Source organism: Panthera pardus, unplaced genomic scaffold (assembly GCF_024362965.1).
Source record: "Panthera pardus isolate Hobbes unplaced genomic scaffold, ASM2436296v1 HiC_scaffold_289, whole genome shotgun sequence".
Classification (NCBI taxonomy): domain Eukaryota; kingdom Metazoa; phylum Chordata; class Mammalia; order Carnivora; family Felidae; genus Panthera; species Panthera pardus.
Genome location: NW_026526864.1, coordinates 175,806 through 193,947, shown reverse-complemented (window position 1 = coordinate 193,947; position 18,142 = coordinate 175,806). Strand labels below are relative to the sequence as shown.

Sequence of the window (18,142 nt, the reverse complement as noted above, 5' to 3'; positions counted from 1 at the left end):
CTGTGTTTATAGTTCTGACATTTCCAGAAACAACAAAGAGGAATGCAGCTATTATGGCATAAATGTGACCAAAACCCACTCTGAGATATACCATGGATTCATGACTTTGCCTGACTGGCTGAATTCTTCTGGGAGGGGTCCACAGTCTGTGCTCCCGCCAGTGCCTTGTCCGTGCACCATGGAGGATCCCAGGCTGTGTGGCAGTGGCAGTTCCTGTTATGGTTGCACATCCCTCTGTGACTGCATTTCTCTGGGATACAGTCATAATTCAGCTGAGCCCCACTGCCAGTGCAGTAGGTATCCCGACAGAACTATCCAGAAGCACAGGAAGTACCAGTTCTCACATGAGGAATCTGGGTTGTTCCTGTGCTACGATGTGAATCCAGCCCCAAACATGAGAACCCTGGATCTCAGACAGATGGAATCCAACATGTTCTTGCAGCTGAGGGAGATGTGTGACATTCCTACACTGCAGCCTTCCACACGGCACGCCTGTATGGGAACAGGTTCAGCGTTGACTTCCCCAGGGTGTTCTGCGGTGTCCATGTCGGCTGCCTTCGTGATTTATGGTATAGCAGACATCTTCACCTTTCCCAGAATTTCTGCCACAGCTTTCTTGGCAGTGAATAGTGCGGTCAGTGCAGTTTCCATGATAGCAGCAGCCCTCTTCAGTGCACCCGGTTCCATCTTGCATATGGAAGTCACAGGGTACGCCAAGGTCACCCCATGGCAGAACTCTGGAAGATCACGTATATTTTGGATTGGTCTGCAGGGTGTCCAAGCAGCGGAGTTGGTGCAGTCTGTATAGCATCTGCCTGTATTCCATTTGCCCCCAGGGGTTCAGATACAATCACGCATACAGCCTAGATTGCTGTAGCACTGGTTGAATGAGCCGCAGTCACACTGCTTTCCTGGATCCACTATGTAGTTTCCATAATGATAGTGGGTCAGGCTTTTATTTAAATGCACCAGTTCAGTGTTGAACATGCACTTGCCTGTTCCACAATTCATTATGTGCTGCATATGAATGAAGGAACAGTTACTGAAAGCTTCCATTATACCAGTTAGTTGGGTCCTAAAGCAGCTGGACCTTTTTTGGCAAGCACATTCATCAGTGTCAATGCACAAGCCACAATTTCTTGCCATCTGATGCGTTGGTATGACAGACAAGAGTAAATAATGTCTGCCTAAATAACCCAGAATGATGGCATATAAGCCATTGGTGGATGGCATATAGAATATACAACTGGACTGCCATGAACCTCATGGGGCCCATCTCAAATCACATTAAGGGTGAATGTGTTTTAAGAAATCGAAAATACTTTCACTCATACTATTGAAGAGGAAAAAAAAGGGGCTCTGATGCAACACATAATTGCCTGTGTGAGCTTGATGTCTCTCACTATAAATGACCATGAAACCAATAACTTACATCAATAGCATGAAATATGGACTCAATTAAGCTAACTAGCCTTACTAGGAATTGGGCACTTTTTTCCACGTGGTTAACACACTATACATTGTTTTGAAACTGAAAGCAAGTCCTTTGAAAATTCTGTGATGGGATGAACAGAACTTACTAGAGATCCTTGGGGCTGCACTGGCATTTCCTTGAGGAACAGGGGGTCCCCTGTCCTCCTTATATCCCAGGTTATAAGTAGGTCCCATTGCACAGATGTCTGCGACTATGTGAGAAACAAAGTGTTCAAACCATTGGAAACCACCGAGGGGTCTCATATCATAGGCAAGTTAATCCAACTTCATGATATCTTCAAGGCTGCCATAGCCTGTGTCAATTGTGACCATGGAAAAAGGAATCTCCTCCAGGTAGCTGAGGTAGTAACAGTCTGGAGGCATGAAGGGGTAGTCCACCTGCAAGGCTCCCTGAGCATCCTGAGTCATCATCAGCAGAGTCTGGACCAAAAGAGTTTCTTGTGCCGCATGTACATAACATGTCTCTTGCCCCAAAACGCAGGCTATAGGACAGACAGCCAGGCATCTGAATGCCCTTGCTGTGGTGTGGCTCCTTCTTGGGAATTACTATCTCAGAGGAGATGTAGCACCATGAGGGATGCCCTTGAGAACCCTGCACAGGAGCCAGCACTGCCCAGAGTGCAAAGAGCAAGAGGGGCGCCCTCAGGGTGACCTGGCCCTCTGCCAGCCTCATGCCCCTGCTCAGAGACATCTGCCAGTGAGAATGGATAAATGGAGGATCCTCAGCAAAGCCAGGTCTAGACCATCAGACAGAATAGAGGGCTGTGCCAGGTGGCCAGCACCCTGCACCTGGGGGCCCCCTGTGGGGTTCGGCAACAGTCCCAGGGTGTGGCATTGGGTGACCCTGCACATCAGTTAAGCTGGGGTGGATGTGGGAGGGTCAGGTGGGCCATGGTCAAGAGTGGTCACATGGACATGGGTAGGGATTTGGACCCAGAGGCATGGCTCTAGTCAACACCTTCAATCTTTCCTCCAGCTACTTGCATATGGGCTATGCAGTTATATCACCCTTAACTTCTCTATCAAATCCATGTCCTGTGGTACTGCTGGGTCACTTTCTTTGGATGACTACTTTTTCTCATTACAGAGACCACTGTTTTTGCTTCCTTGTGATGCGGAGGTAAACATTGTCAATTTTACCTTTAGGGGTGATGCTAAAAATCTCTTTGTAGTTTTGTGTGTCTTATTCTCCTTGGCTATTAGTTTGTAAGCCATTTGATCCTTTTGGTTTTTGCTTTGAAGGTTCCTCTGAGTTCACTGAGGAAAACATTTGTCAGTATTCTGAGTGATGATTGGTGAACTGCAAGGTTGTATTTTAGTATTTTCTTATGCCAGCTGGGGAGAACAGAAAGTACTGCTGACCATGTGTGAGCCCCAGGGGTTTTCTCCTCTAATCCCTTATGGGGGTTCTTTCCTGGCCTCTGGCAGTCTCCTCCCATGTAGTTTGGTTCCCTCTTCAGCTGGAGATGGAGGCGAGTTGAGGTTACTTTGGCAGCTTGCACCATGGAGTCTGCCCATGATCAAAAGATGGTTTTGACCATGGCACTGCCTTGCTTGTTTAAGTACCCTCTACTGCTTTAAAACGCCCTGGGTCAGGGAGAAACCTCAGAGGTGGCGTTTGGACAAGAGTTTGCCTTTTCCCCAGTGGCTGGCCTTCTGAATATAGCTCAAATTCCTTTGCCACCCAAACTAAAACTTTGAACATTGACCTTTCCAGCAACAGGCAGCTGAATTTGGGTTTTGATAACAATGAAATGGAGAGTGAAATGGCAGTTTCCAGGGCCTGGCAGGGAGGGTCAATGAGGAGTAGATCTCAAGGGCTATGATTTTGTGTTATGCAAGATGATTAAGTTCTAGAGGGGTCTCCACATCATTACCCCTGTAATTAACAATACTGTAATGTATGGTTAAAATTTTGTGAAGAGTGTGGGTCTCATTTTCAGTGAGATCTTACCACAATATAAAAGTGGAAGACACGAGTTTTGCTTCTCACACAGCAGTGTGCTGAACTGCATGGACACACTCTACTGATAATTTGAAAACAATTAAAAAAAACTTATACGTTTTGGAAACTAACCCTGAGAATATGTCATTTACAGATATCTTCTTCCATTCCATAGGTTGCTTTTTTGTTTTGTTGATTGTTTCCTTCACTGTGCAGAAGCTTGCTATTTTGAGGTAGTCTCTCTCTATATATAATTTTCTTGTATTATATTAATGTAAATTCAATCTGTTAACATACAGCGTAGTACTCATTTTAGGGGTAGAATGTAGAGAACCATCGCATACATATAACACCCAGTTCTCATTTCACCCAGTGCCCTCCTTAATGGCCACATGCCATTTAGCCCACCTCCCCCACTTCCCCTCAGTTTGTTCTCTGTATTTAAGAGTGTCTTCTGGTTTCCTCTCTCTCTGTTTTGATTTATTTTATTTATCCTTTCTGTATGTTGTGTTTCTTCCATTCCACTAATGTGTGAAATCATAGGATATTTGACTTTTTCTGACTGACTTGTTCCACTTAGCATAATACACTGTAGTTCCATCCACATTATTGTAATTGGCAAGATGTCATTCTTTTTGATGGCTAAGTAATATTGCATTGTATATATTTACCACCTCTTCTTTATGCATTCATGTGTTGATGAATATTTGGGCTGTTCCACAATTTGTATTTTGTTGATAAGGCTGCCATAAAGATTGGGATGCACGTGCCCTTTCGAATCAGCATTTTGGTATCCTTTGGATACCTTTGGTATCCTTGGATAAATGCAATTGCTTGATCACAGGATAGTTCCGTTTTTCATTTTTTGAGGAATCTCCACACTGTTTTCCAGAGTGGCTGCGCCAGTTTGCATTACCATCAACAGTGCGAAAGGGTTTCGCTTTCTCTGCATCCTTGCTGACATTTTGTGTGTTCTGAATTGTTAATTTTAGTCATTGTGACAGGTGTGAGTTGGTATCTCATTGTGGTTTTGCTTTATATTTCACTGAAGAAGAGTGTTGTTGAGCATCTTTATTCGTGTCTTTTTGCCATCTGGATGTCTTCTTTGGAAAAATATGTATTCATGTCTTCTGCCCATTTCTTCACTGGATTATTTGTTTTTTGAGTGTTGAGTTTGGTAAGCTCTTTATAGATTTTGGATACTAACCCATTGTCTGAGATGTCATACAAATATCTCCCCCCATTTTGTCAGTTGCCTTTTAGTGTTGTTGATTTGTTCTTTGCTGTGCAGAAGCTTTTTATCTTGATGAGATCCCAATAGTTTATTTTTGCTATTGTTTCCCTTGCCTCTGGGGACATGTCTAGTAAGAACTTGTTCTGGCCAAGGTCAAAGAGGTTGGTGCCTGTGTCGTCCTCTAGGATTTTGATGGTTTCCTGTCTCCCATTTAGGTCTTTCATTCAATTTGTATTTATTTTGGTGTGTACTGTAAGAAAGTGGTCCAGGTTCCTTACAAGTTCACGATGCTGTCCAGTTTTCTCAACACCAGTTTTTGAAGGGACTTTTTCCATTTGATAGTCTTTCCTGCTCTGTCAAAGATTAGTTGATCATATAGTGATGGGTCCATTTCAGGGTTTTCTAATCTTTTCCATCAATGTATGTGTCTATTTTTTGCCAGTATCATCCTGTCTTGATGACTACAGCATTGTAATATAGCTTGATATGCAGAATTGTGATGCCTCCAGGTTTTTTTCTTTTTCAATATCTTTGGTTATTTGGGGTCTTTTGTGGTTCCATGATAATTTTAGAGTTATTTGTTCTAGCTCTGTGAAAAATGCTGGTATTATTTGACAGGAAATTGAATTATTTGCATTGAATGTCTAGATTGCTTTGGATAGTATTGTCATTTAACAATGATTTTTCTTTTGATCCATGTGCATGGAATATTTTTTCCATTTCTTTGTGTTTTCTTCAATTTCTTCCATAAATGTCCCAGACTTTTCAGAGTACAGATCTTGTACCTCTTTACTTAGGTTTATTTCTAGTATATTATGGTTTTGGTGTAATTTTAAATGGGATTGATTCCTTGATTTCTCTTTCTCCTGCTTCATTATTGGTGTATAGAAATGTAACAAATTTCTATATGTTGATTTTGTATGCTACAAATTTACAGGTTTATTGTAGCAGTTCTAGCGGGGTTTTTTTTGGTGGAGTCTTTAAGGTTTCTATATATGGTATAAAGTTCAACTCCAGAACTGAATAATCCTATTAAAAAGTGGCCACAAGACATGAATAAGCATTTTTCCAAATGTGACCTACAGATTGTCAGTAAACTCATGAAAAGATGGTCAACATCACTCCTCATCAGGGAAATATAAATCCAAACTACAATGAAATATCAACTCACACTGGTCAGAAAGGCTGAACTCAACAGCACAAGAAACAACAGGTGTTGGTGAGGATGCAGAGAAAGAGGATCCTTTTGGAGGTGCTGGTGGGAATGCACACTGGCACAGCCACTATGGAAAACAGCATGGAGGTTCCTTAGAAAGCTAAAAATACAACTACGTTACGATAGAACAAATGCACTACTAGGTATTTACCCAAAGGATACAAAAATGCTAATTTAAGGGAATTGTACCTCTCTGTTTATAGCAGCTATGTCACAAACAGCCCAGCTATGGAAACAACCGAGCCGAAGTATGCATTGATTGATGAATGGGTATAGAATACGTGGTATATCTACATAACCCCGTCCACGCACACTGGAATATTTCTCAGCCGTAAAAGGAATGACATTAGCTATTGTTAAGGACAGGGATGGGCCTAGAGAGTATTATATTTACGGAAATAAGTCAGAGAAAGACAAATATATGATTTCCTCCATATGTAGAATTTAAGAAACAACAAATGGGCAAAGGGACAAATAAGAGAGAAGAGGCAAACCAAGAAATAGGCGATTTTTTCAATGTTCACTTATTTATTTAGAGAGAGAATGGGAGGTGGGGCAGAGGCAGATGGGAAGAGAATCCCAAGGAAACGTCGTGCTGTCAGTGCAGAAACCAAAGTGGGGCTCGGTCTCAGGAATGATGAGATCAAGACAAGAGCCCAGATCAAGAGTCGTGGGCCTAACCCATGGAACCACGTAAGCCCCACGAAACAGATACTTAACTATAGGGGAAAAACTGATGGTTACCCTGGGGAGGGTGTGTGGAGGGATGGGGAGGTAGTTGATGGGGATTAAGGGGAGCGCTCGTCACGAACACTGGGTGCTGTATTGCAATGTTGAATCACTATATTTTACACCTGAAAGTAATAGTACATTGCATGTTAACTCTCACTGGAATTTGAAGAAAAACTCAAATAATGTATTTATAGTGCCTGCAAATGGCCATGTTGGCATACAGCCCATGAAGAAGCATTTATTGCAGAAAATATACTACCAGAAAGAATACCTAGACTATTTGAACTAAGGTATGTTCTTTTCCTTTCCCACCCCAGATCAGCAAGAAGAAACTCCAGTGCAAGTAACTGTGACTATAGGCATGTGCCACTGAGCCTGACTGCAACCTCCCCTCCAGACTGTTGTAGCCAATACACACGGTTCCCGGTGACCAGCTCCTGTTCAGAGGACTCTTTCCCAGAGGGACAGGATGTCAGTGACCCTAAGCTGTTTGCTGATGAGGCCAAGCCCCAGCAGGTGCCACTGAGATGTGCGACTCACTCATTGTTGGCAGCCCCACTCCCAGGAAGGAAGCTCTGCCCTGGGCACAGTCCACTAGGGATGCTGGGAACCTGATCACCCCAGACCTGACTTGTATGGCAGGAGTCTCATGCCACCAGGACAAGCAAGCCACAAGGCAGTGAAGCTGCCAGCCACCCCTAAACAGAGCCCTCAGTTTCCAAACTGTTTGGAATCCTGTTTGTCCCCGACACGCCCTGCAGCTGCAGACCTTTGCCCAGAGTATTGCCCAGGGTAAGGGGGACATGAAGCAATCCTCTAAATTAAGGAGCAAATCCGTTCCTATAGAACTGACTTCATTTCCAGCTAAGTGTGAGGAAGAAGGTCTGGGCCTCATGTTGTGGGAGAGTGAGGTGCAGGAGACAGATGGTTTCAGTGGAGGATTCCTAACCTACTCCCCCTCACCTGCAGGAGAGAGCCAGAGCCAGGGACAGTGGAGGCAACAGCTCCTGTCAGAACACATATCAGACTATGGTCTCAACTACTCTCCATTCAGAGGAGTCCGAGGTTGTAGGGTTCAGTCTGTGGAGACTCCATACATCAGAGGGTGGTTGAACATAGGAGTGCTGTCAAATGAAGCAGAGTATCTCATCCTGTGGTTTGGGAAAGAAAGAGATAAGGAATGTCCAACCAAACCACTGTCACCATGGTCTGGCTGTGTGAATGTCCCAGGTCACACCACCTCTGTAATTATGGGACTACCGCCCTTCCCTCCACATCATGTCTTTGAGTTTCACCTGATTTCAGGCGTCAGTAGTGTCACAGTTCTCTGGCAAAGCATCCCATTGATGGAAGTTTCGTAGTTGGTTTATTCCTTTATATTTAGAAAGACTTTTGCCTTATTCTGAGCTTCTAACACTAAGAAAGATGCTGTAAATATTTACACACCATTTATTTTTTGAGCATGGGATTTCATTCTTCAGGGACAAATACTCGGGAGTGGTATTTCCAGGTTCCTTTTTATGTCATCATGTATAATTTCATAAGCAACAGCCAACGGTTTTCCAGAGCTGGTGTTTGCTTGTCAATCCTTCCTGCATTGTTTGAGGCCCCACGTATGCTGGATGCTCACCTGGATGTTGTTGTCAGAGTTGTTCCTACCTGAGCCATTGGGATGTGTGTATAGGGCATCTGTTGCATTCTTGATTTGAATTTCCCTGACAGTCGATGGTGTGAAGAGTCTTCTCCAGTCAGTAACTAATGTGTCTATAACCTCAAGGATAGGATGTCTACTACACAAGGCTGTGCTTGTTTGATGGAGGTTTGTTTCCTTTTTTCCTATTGACTGTTGAGGGTTCTTAGCATATTCAAGATGCAGGTCCCTTGGTGGTTATGCAATTTGTGAATGTTGTCTCTTACTCTGTAACTTATCTTACTATTGGTATTCACGTGGGCAGATAAGCGGAATTGATTTTCACAAAGTCTATTTATACCATTTCTTTTTATGGGTCTTGTGTTCTTAGCTATAGTTTTCCTTTTCTTGATGATTGATTGCTTATGACTAATATTTTTTTAAAATGTTTATTCTTGATAGAGAGAGAGAGAGACAGAACGTGAGCGGGGAAAAGCAGAGAGAGAGGGAGACACAGAATCTGAAGCAGGCTCCAGGTTCTGAGCTGTCAGCATAGGGCCTGACAACGGGGCTCAAACCCTCAAATTGTGACACCGAGACCTGAGCTGAAGTGAGACACTTAACTGACTCAACCATCCAGGCACCCCACTGATTTCTTGACTTACAATGTAACTAAAAGTCTTGTTTTTTTTTCTGGTTTCTCTCAATGTTGACATGTTCCCTATATGGTCTCTGGTGACTTAGAGTTTTGTCGTTTGTTTTTAAATTTATAGACTCTAGCAAATCATTTTCGTGGCATGGTTTTTCCTAATATATGGAAATTAAGTGGAAATATAGGAAATTGAAGTTCAAATTTCACAAGAGTTGCCATTCTGTGCCTCTTTGGCCAGACTGCTCATCAGATTTGATAGATATGCTCCTGGGGTCCAAAAACACGTTTACCTTTTCAGGTGGTGGGCTTTCTATATGTCTCAGGAGCCGCTGAGCTCTGTGCACACAACTGCGTTCTTGACACAATTTTTCCTTCGCAATTCTATGTGAAACCCTCAAAATCCATTTTTTGCATTGCCAATTTTAGACACTTCATGAATAGAATGCATTGAAGCTCTTGTATCATTTCCTAAAATTATTTTACTCTTGCGTGTTTGGGACTGTAATTTTTCTTCTTCCTTCCAAGGGGAGCTCATATCTGCATTTGTGGAATTCTTCCAGGCTTCTCATCTCTTAATACTTTTCCAACGTGCTGTGCAATTTTTGACCAAATGAATACTTAGGTTTATTTGTACTCTACCACATTGGGTGATAGGAGCCGCGAGAGAGGCTGCATCATATGGGTTTTTTTTTTTGTCCCCTTGTATGTTACCTGTCATATTGAATGTTTATAGAGCATCTTGCCCCTCACTTTCATGAACCACTAACAGGGGACATGGTTCTCTTCAAGAGACAGGAAAGGAAGACAAGGGAGCTGAGAAAGCAAGTCGGGGAAGGAACCCCAGAGCTTCTCAGGAAGCGTCAACTGTCCACACTTTCCAGTTCTGCAGATGTGGGTCCCTGCTGAGGCCCAACCTGGGTTCTTGTGCAGGTGTCTGGACAAGCTGCCCATGATGTGTGGGCACAGGGGAGTTGGGAAGGGCAGCTGTGGTTTGAATTCCAGCCCACCTGGCACTGCTGTGAAAATTCATGAGTATGTTAATTTATGTCCACCATCAGTTAGGGATATAATGAGTAAATGCAAGACGTTAGACTCACTACCTTAGATTCCATGTTCATGACAATTTGTGACAACAATTCTCCCTTCCTTTTTTCCACTTTTTAAATTTTTCAAGTTTGTGTTTAAATATTTGTTAGTTAACATATTGTGTAATATTAATTTCAGTAGAATTTATTGGTTCATCACTTACATTAACACCCAGTACTCATCACAACACGTGGCCTCCTTAATCCCCAACACCCATTATCCCATCCACCACACACGTGCCCTCCAGCAACCCTCAGTTTGGTCTTTAACCTTAGAGGTTTTTTTTTTTTTTATGATTTCTTGCTCTTTTTCCCCTTCCCCTAGATCTAAATTCCCCATAGGAGGAAATCATATGGTGTTTGTCATCTTTGACTGACTTACTCTGCTTAGCATGATACCCTGTAGCTGCATCAACATCTTTGCAAATCCAAGATTTCATTCTTTTTTATGACTGAGTAATATGCCATTCTATACATATAGCAGATTAATCACATGGTGGACTTTTGGTCTCTTTCCTCAGTTTGGCTGTCATAGTTAATGCTGCTGTACACATTGGGGTGCATGTACTTCCTCAAATCAGAAGTTTTGTATGCTTTGGATGAATTCCTAGTAGAGCAATTGCTGGAGTGGAAGGTTGTTTAATTTTTAGTTTTTAAACTGTTTTCTGGAATGGTCCGGGCACTTTGCATTCCCACCAAGAGTGTAAATGGGTTCCCTTCTCTCCTCATCCTCATCAATATCTGTTGTTTCCTGAGTTGTTAATTGTAGCCATTCTGACAGGTGTGCAGTCATCTCTCATTGTAGTTTTGATTTGTAATTCTCTGATGATGAGTGATGTTGAGCATATGTTCGTCTGTGTCGGTTAGCCATCGGAATGCTTTGTTTGGAAAAGTATCTCCTCATGTCTTCTGCCCATTTCTCCACTGGAGTCTTTGTATTTTGGGTGTTGAGTTTGAGAAGTTTTTTCAATAGATTTTGGATAGTAAGCCTTTATCAGATATGTGGTTTGCAAATACCTTTTTAATTTCTGTAGAATGCCTTTTAGATTAGTTGATTGTTTCTTTAGCTGTGCAGAAGGTTTTTGTTTGGATGAGGTCCCAGTAGTTCAAGTTTGCTGTTGTTTCCCTTGCCTCTCAAGACATGTCTAGTAAGAAGTTGCTATGTCTGAAGTCCAGGAGGTTGCTGCCTGTGTTCTTCTCTAGGATTTGATGGTCTCCTGTCTCACATTTAGGTCTTTCACCCATTTGGATTTATTTTGTGTATGGAGTAAGAAAGTGGTTCAGTTTCATTCTTCTGCATGTTCTGGTCCAGTTTTCCCAACACCCTCTGTTGACAAGGCTGTCTTTTTTCCCATTACATAGTCTTTCCTACTTCATCCAAGATGAGGTGGCCATACATTTGTGAGTCCATATCTGGGTTTACTCTTCTGTTCTCTTGATCTATGTGTCTCTTTTGTGCTTGTAGCTTACTGTCTTGATAAGTACAGCTTGTAATACAGCATGAAATCCATAGTCATGAAGTCTCCCGTTTCTTTGTGTAGCATAGACATTTCAACACTACTTGCTCCTTAAATCCATGAACATTGAAGGTGTTTCCACTTCCTTGTGTCATCCTCAGTTTCTTTCACCGTTTTTAGAGTCTTCAGAGTATAGATATTTTAACTTTTTAGGTATCCTATTATATTTGGTGCAATTGTAAACGGGATGGATAGTTTTTTTATTTTTCTTTCTGTTTCTTCATTATTGCTGTGGAGAAATGCAGCCGATTTCAGTATGTTGATACTGTATCTTGTGACTTTGCTGAATTTGTGTATCAGTTCTTGCAATATTTTGGTGGAGTCTTGAGTTTTTTATATAGAGTGTCATGTCATCTGTGAAGAGGGAATGTTTGACTTCTTCTTTTCCAACTTGTATGCCTTTATTTTTTGTTGTCTGTTTTTGAGGATAAGACTTCCACTGCTGTATTAAGTAGAATGATGGGTGTGGACATCCCTCTTGCGTTCCTGACAGTAGAGGAAAAGGTTTTTTTTCCCCACTGAGGATATTAGCTGTGGGGTTTTCATGTACGGACTTTATGATGTTGAGGTGTGTTTCCTCTACCCCTTGTTGAGGGTTTTATCAAGAAAGGATGCTGTACTATGTCAATTTTTTTTGCATCTATTGAGAGGGTCATATCATTCGTATCCTTTCTCTGATTGATGGTATGTATTACATTGATTTATTTGTGACTATTGAACCACCCTTACAGCCAAGGAATAAATCCCACCTGGTCACGTTAAAGGATCCTTTTAATGTGTTGTTGGATTCAATTTGCAAGTATTTTCTTTCTTTTTTGTAACGTTTATTTATTTTTGAGACAGAGAGAGACAGAGCATGAATGGGGGAGGGTCAGAGAGAGGGAGACACAGAATCTGAAACAGGCTCCAGGCTCTGAGCTGTCAGCACAGAACCTGACACGGGGCTCGAACTCACGGACTGCAAGATTACGACCTGAGCCAAAGTTGGACGCTTAACCGACTGAGCCACCCAGGCGCCCCTGCAAGTATCTTCTTGACAATTGTTGTATTCTTGCTCATTAGGGCTAGTGGCATGTAAGTCTCATTTTTAGTGGGGTTTAATCTGGTTTGGAACCGTGATCATACTCATCTTATAGAATGAATTTGGAAGTTTTCTTTCCATTTCTATTATTTGGAACAGTTTGTGAAGACAGGAATTTTCTATTCTACTTAAAAAGAATATTTTACACTCTTCTTAAATATCTGGTAGAATTCACCTGTGAACCTATCTGGCCCTGGATTTTTGTGTGTCAGTAGATTTTTGATTAATGATTCAATTTCTTTGCTCATTATCAGTCTGTTCACGTTTTCTATTTCTTCCTTTTTCAGTTTAGGTAGTTTACATTATTCTGGGAATTTATCCATTTCTTCCAGATTGCCCAATTTGTTGGCATATAAATCTCCAAACTATTTTCTCATAGTTGTATTTCTGTGGTGTCAGTCGCGATGTCTCCTCTCAAATTCTGATTATATTTACTTTCGTCCCTTCTCTTTTGTTTTTGCCAAGTCTGCCCATGGGTTTATCATTTTTATTTATTCTTACAAAAACCAACTTATAGTTTCATTCATCTGTTCTACTGTTTTTCTTTGTTTCTATATCATTTATTTCTGCTCTAATCTTTTTTGTTTACCTGTTCCTGCTGGCTTTAGGGTTCATTTGTTGTTCTTTTTCTAGCTCCTTTAGTTGTAACGTGGTTGTGTGTTTGAGACCTTTCTTCTTTCTTGAGTTTGGCCTGTACTGCTATATATTTCACTCTTCCATCAACTTTGCTGCATCCAGATGGTTTGGAACTGGCATGTTTTCATTTTCATTTGCTTCCATGTATTTTTTTATTGCTTCTGTAATTTCCTGAAAATCTCATTCCGCTTTTACTACAATGTTCTTTAACCTAATGTATTGGCAGTGTTGCTCAAATTTTTCTTGTGGTCGACTTCAAGTTTCATAGTGTTGTGGTTTGAAAATACGCATGGAATGATCTCAGTCTTTTTGTACTTGTAGAGGGCTGATTTGTGACGTAGTATGTGATCTGTTCTGGAGAATGTTCCATGCGCACTCAAAAACAATGTGTATTCTGGTGCTTTAGGATGGAATGTTGTGAATATATCTGTTAAGTCCATTCAGTCCATGTGTCTTTCAAAGCCATTGTTTCCTTATTGATTTTCAGCTTAGATTGTCTTTCCATTGTTGTAAGTGGAGTGTTAACGATCTCTATTATTACTATTGTCTATTAACAATGAGTTTCTTTATGTTTCTTATTAATTGAGTTATATATTTCAGTGCTTACATTTTTGGGGTATAAATATTTAAAGCTTCAGATCTTCTTGTTGGATAGACCCCTTTATGATGATATACTGCCTTCCTGATCTCTTGTAACAAACTTTGGTTTGAAAACTGGGTAGTGTGATATGAGTGTGGTACTACAACTTTCTTTTGACGTCCATTAGTATGATAAATTGTTTACCCTCCCCTCACTTTCAATCTACAGGTGTTTTAGGTTGAAAATGAGTCAATAGTGTGCAGTGTATAGAAGGATCTTGTATTTGTTTTTATCCATTCCGGTATCCTATGTCTTTTGATTGGAGCATTTTGCCCATTTACATTCACAGTAATTATTGATAGATATAAACTTAGTGCCATAGTGTTACCTCCAAAGTCATTGTTTCTGGAGATTTTCTCTGTTTATTTCTAGTCTTTGTTACTTTTAGTCTTCCTTTCCCACTCAAAGGGTCCCCTTTAATTTCTCACAGGGCTGATTTAGAGACCATGAACTCCTTTGGTTTTTGTCTGGGAAATTCTATCACTCCTTGTATCTGAATGACTGCCTTACTGGAGAAAGTATTCTTAGCTGCAAAATTTTCAATTGCGCATGTTGAGGATATGATGCCACTCCCTACTTGCATGAAGGTTTCTGTAGAGACATCTGCCATAGTTTTTTTTTAATCTTCCCTTGTTAGTTAGCAACTTCTTTTGTGTTGATGCTTTTATGGTTTTTCTTTATCTGGATATTTTGCCATTTTCCTATGACATGTCTCAGTGTTGGCCTGCCTTTTTTTTTTATTTTTTATTTTAATGGGTGTTCTCTTTGCCTCCTAGATGTGGATGTCTGTTTCCTTCCCCAGCTTGTGGAAATTTTCACTATAATTCACTCAGCTAAATTGTATCCCCTTTTTCTCCCTCTTATTCTTTTGGGACTCTTTCAAAAGAATGTTATTACAGTTTATGGAGTTGCTGATTTCCCTAAGTGTATGTTTGTGATGCAATATTTTAATTTTCCTCATCTTTCCAGCTTCATCTCCCCCATACTTTTATCTTCTATGTCCCTTCCTCATTCATCTGCTTCTTTCAGCCTTGAGGTCATTATATCCAATCAGTTTCACATCTCGGTTACAACATTTAAAATTTCATCCTGACTAGTTTTTAGGTCTCTTCTGTTTGCAGTATGCGTATCTTTCATGTCTCATACATTTTCCTCAAGCACAGCTAGTATCCTTATGATACTTTTTGAAAATCCTGTTTCATTATGAGAGTTTTCAGAAATTCTGTTTGAGGCACATTAGTTTATGTGTTTTAATTATATCCCTCACAATGACCTTTCATCATTTTTTCTTTTAGGATGAGTTCCTCCATCATGTTGTTGTCTATGTCTCTGCCTTCTTAAATGTTTTAGAAAATCCTGTTATCTTTTCTGCTTCTAGGGTAGTATCTTTATTGAGCAGTGTTCACATACTGTCCAGGGCCTGACACTTCATGAAGCATTTGTTTTATGTTCCGTGGCACTGTGCTGTCGTGTTTTGGCTGCTCTGTCCCTCAGGACAGTCCTCTGCAGAGTTTCTTCTTGCCTACAGTGGCGAGTGTTGGACCTTGTCCCCAGTGTTGTGAGTTTTAACTAGGTGAGTTTGGTCTGCTTGTTAAAAGAGGCTAATTCCTATCTCCCCTAGAGGTGAGGATATGCGTCACTGTATGATCAGCTGACTTGGTGCGTGTGGGGGCTTACGGTGGTCTTTGGAGGAAGGGGTGCAGTGGTGGTCTGGTTGCCAGGCACTCTTTCCTAGTAAGCAAGCACTTGATGGGGGCTGGAGTAGGTGGAGCTTGGTGTTAGTGGCTCAGCTTGCACTGGGGATACTGTGCTGCTGAGTGAAATCTGTCCATGCTGATTGGTGGGAGGAAATATTGGCATCAGCTCCCTCTCTAGTCCCTGGAGTTGGAGTTCCCAGCCTCCCCTGTTCAGGAAGCTCTCACACAGAGAGAACACTTGTGGGTCACAGGCTTCCATCAGAATTTCTTTCACCCTGTCTGCGTCCAAGCCATTGGCCCATCTGGTGGCACAGGGCTCTTATGTTTTATCTCAGGAGCTCTAGCTGGGTTTGAAAACTCCAAATTGTGTGAACTCAATATGACAGGGACCCCACTGATCCTCTGGGAGAGGGTCTTGATGTGCTGTGCCTGGAGCTGATTTACCCCAGATGGGCAGCTGCATCAATACTAGGGGCTTGGAGTGCATGGTGAAGAACAACCAGAAGACAGCGTCCAGCTAGCTGCTCTCAGAAGAGGCTCCTCTGCTAATGATCAGGGAACTTTAATGGTGCCTGTCAGCTCTCCTGTCCTATGAGAGGCAATGCCCCGTCTCCCAAATGCACTCCACGAAGGGTATTTTCTCTCCCCATGCGACCTAGGGAATACTCAGACCACAGTTCCCCTTATGGGCCTCTGCCCTCCTCCACAGGAGCACTGCTGTGCCCACCAGACTCCACCCCAATGATGGGATTGACTTTTAAATCTTCAGTCTTTGAGCTCCACGTTCACAGGAGGTTGACTTGTCATGATTAACTTTATAGGTTATCTTGACTGTGTCATGGGTGCCCAGATTCACCACTGTTTCTGTGGATGTCTGTGATGTGTTCCAGAAGAGATTGGCATTTCCATCCATGGTTTCTTTCTGCCTGGGCACCACCCATTCCATTAAGTTTGTGAATAGAATCTGATGCAGATGGAGGATGAATTCCCTCATTTTTACTTCCCATGTGCTTGTTTGAACTGGAATATTGGTCTTCTCTGGCCCTTTTTCTGAGAGTTACATCACCATCTCTCCACGTTCTGAGACTAGACACTAGTCAGAATCAGACAAGAATTACGTCACTGGTTTTCCTGGGTCTTCAGCTTGTAACAGTAGATCATGGGACTTCTCAACATATTTAGTTATGGAAACCAATGACCTTTGGGTTGTGTTCTTCAGGGGAATCTTAACTAATACATGGAGATTGTTTGTCTCTCCTTTAGAGTAATTGAATAAAGCTGTAGCTCATTTAAAGTCCTGAGTAGTAAAGGGATATGAAGAAAATGTCACGTTGTTTGACTGGGACAAGGGCTGGGTGAGGATAAGGAGGAGCTGTGGGATCCTGTGGTCCTGGCTGCACAGGGAGCGCATCTGGGAATCCTGTAAATGTGCAGCTGTTGTGCCTCAGGAAATCTGTAATTCACTCATGTTGAGGGACCGGAGTAAGCAAGTGCAAACAACTGTGTCTTTGTGCATGTTAGTCTAGTTTCCCTATGACAACCCAGTTGCTTATTCAGAGAGTTAATAGTAAACACAGAATCATATAACCAGGGAGGCTCCCTGGGGAAACTGCTGTGTGGAGAGGAAGCCCCAGACCCTGACAGGAAACCTGATTGTAACCTCCATCTGCACCTGCGCCTGGGAACACAAAGGAGAATTGTGCATAGTGTGCGCCCCCTGGTGGTGCTGATCCCTTCCAGCAGGGAGGTTTGTGTCTGGGCTCCCAGTGATGTCCCCTCACTGTGTCTTTCGCACAGTAATATGTGGCCGTGTCGTCGGTCTTGAGGTTGTTCATCTGCAGATACAGCGTGTTCTTGGCGTTGTCTCTGGAGATGGTGAATCGGCCCTTCACGGAGTCTGCGTAGCCTGTGCTACTTCCATCACTATAAATGCCTGCGACCCACTGCAGCCCCTTCCCTGGAGCCTGGCGGACCCAGTGCATTCCATAGCTACTGAAGGTGAATCCAGAGGCCACACAGGTGAGTCTCAGGGACCCCCCCGGCTTCACCAGGTCTCCCCCAGACTCCACCAGCTGCACGTCACACTGGACACCTGCAGACACAAGACATGTTGGTCAGGAAACTGTCACACATCCACTGTCTCACTCATATCCATTCACAGACTCAGTGTCCCTCGTTCACCATGAATTACCTTTTAAAAGAGCAACCAGGAACACCCAGCCCAGCACAAACTCCATGGTGAGGTGTGTGTGTTCTGTGCTGATCACAGAATGGGAACACCTGGGACTCCCGGGGCTGGGGCTCGTCTCCCAGCTGCACGGTCGGGCTGGGTTGGTTTTATCAGCACAGAGAGGGCCCCATTTGCATGTCCTCCGACATATATATCAAGCTCCAGACTTAGGTTTGATTGTGTAAAAGTGAATGACAGGGTTAGGGATGCACTTCTACATTAGTTTGTGTGGATGGCGGTGTGACAATATGAAGAATTCTTTTTTTTTTTCAGTTTTGGATTTTTACCTTTATTAATGGAGGCTTCGCATAATCTTTAAGAAACATTTACCTCAACAGCATGATCACGCAATA

The 18,142-nt window shown here is 42.3% G+C and overlaps 1 gene segment (V, D, J or C); it reads right to left on the bottom strand.

The window, feature by feature from the left end:
* Positions 1–1,749: 1,749 nt before the first annotated feature.
* LOC128774105 (Ig heavy chain V region XIG14-like) lies at positions 1,750–17,864 on the bottom strand. The segment is given in 4 exon segments: positions 1,750–1,914; positions 15,669–15,861; positions 17,321–17,651; positions 17,751–17,864. Coding segments are annotated over 4 exon segments (735 nt in total).
* Between the last annotated feature and the right edge of the window lie 278 nt (positions 17,865–18,142).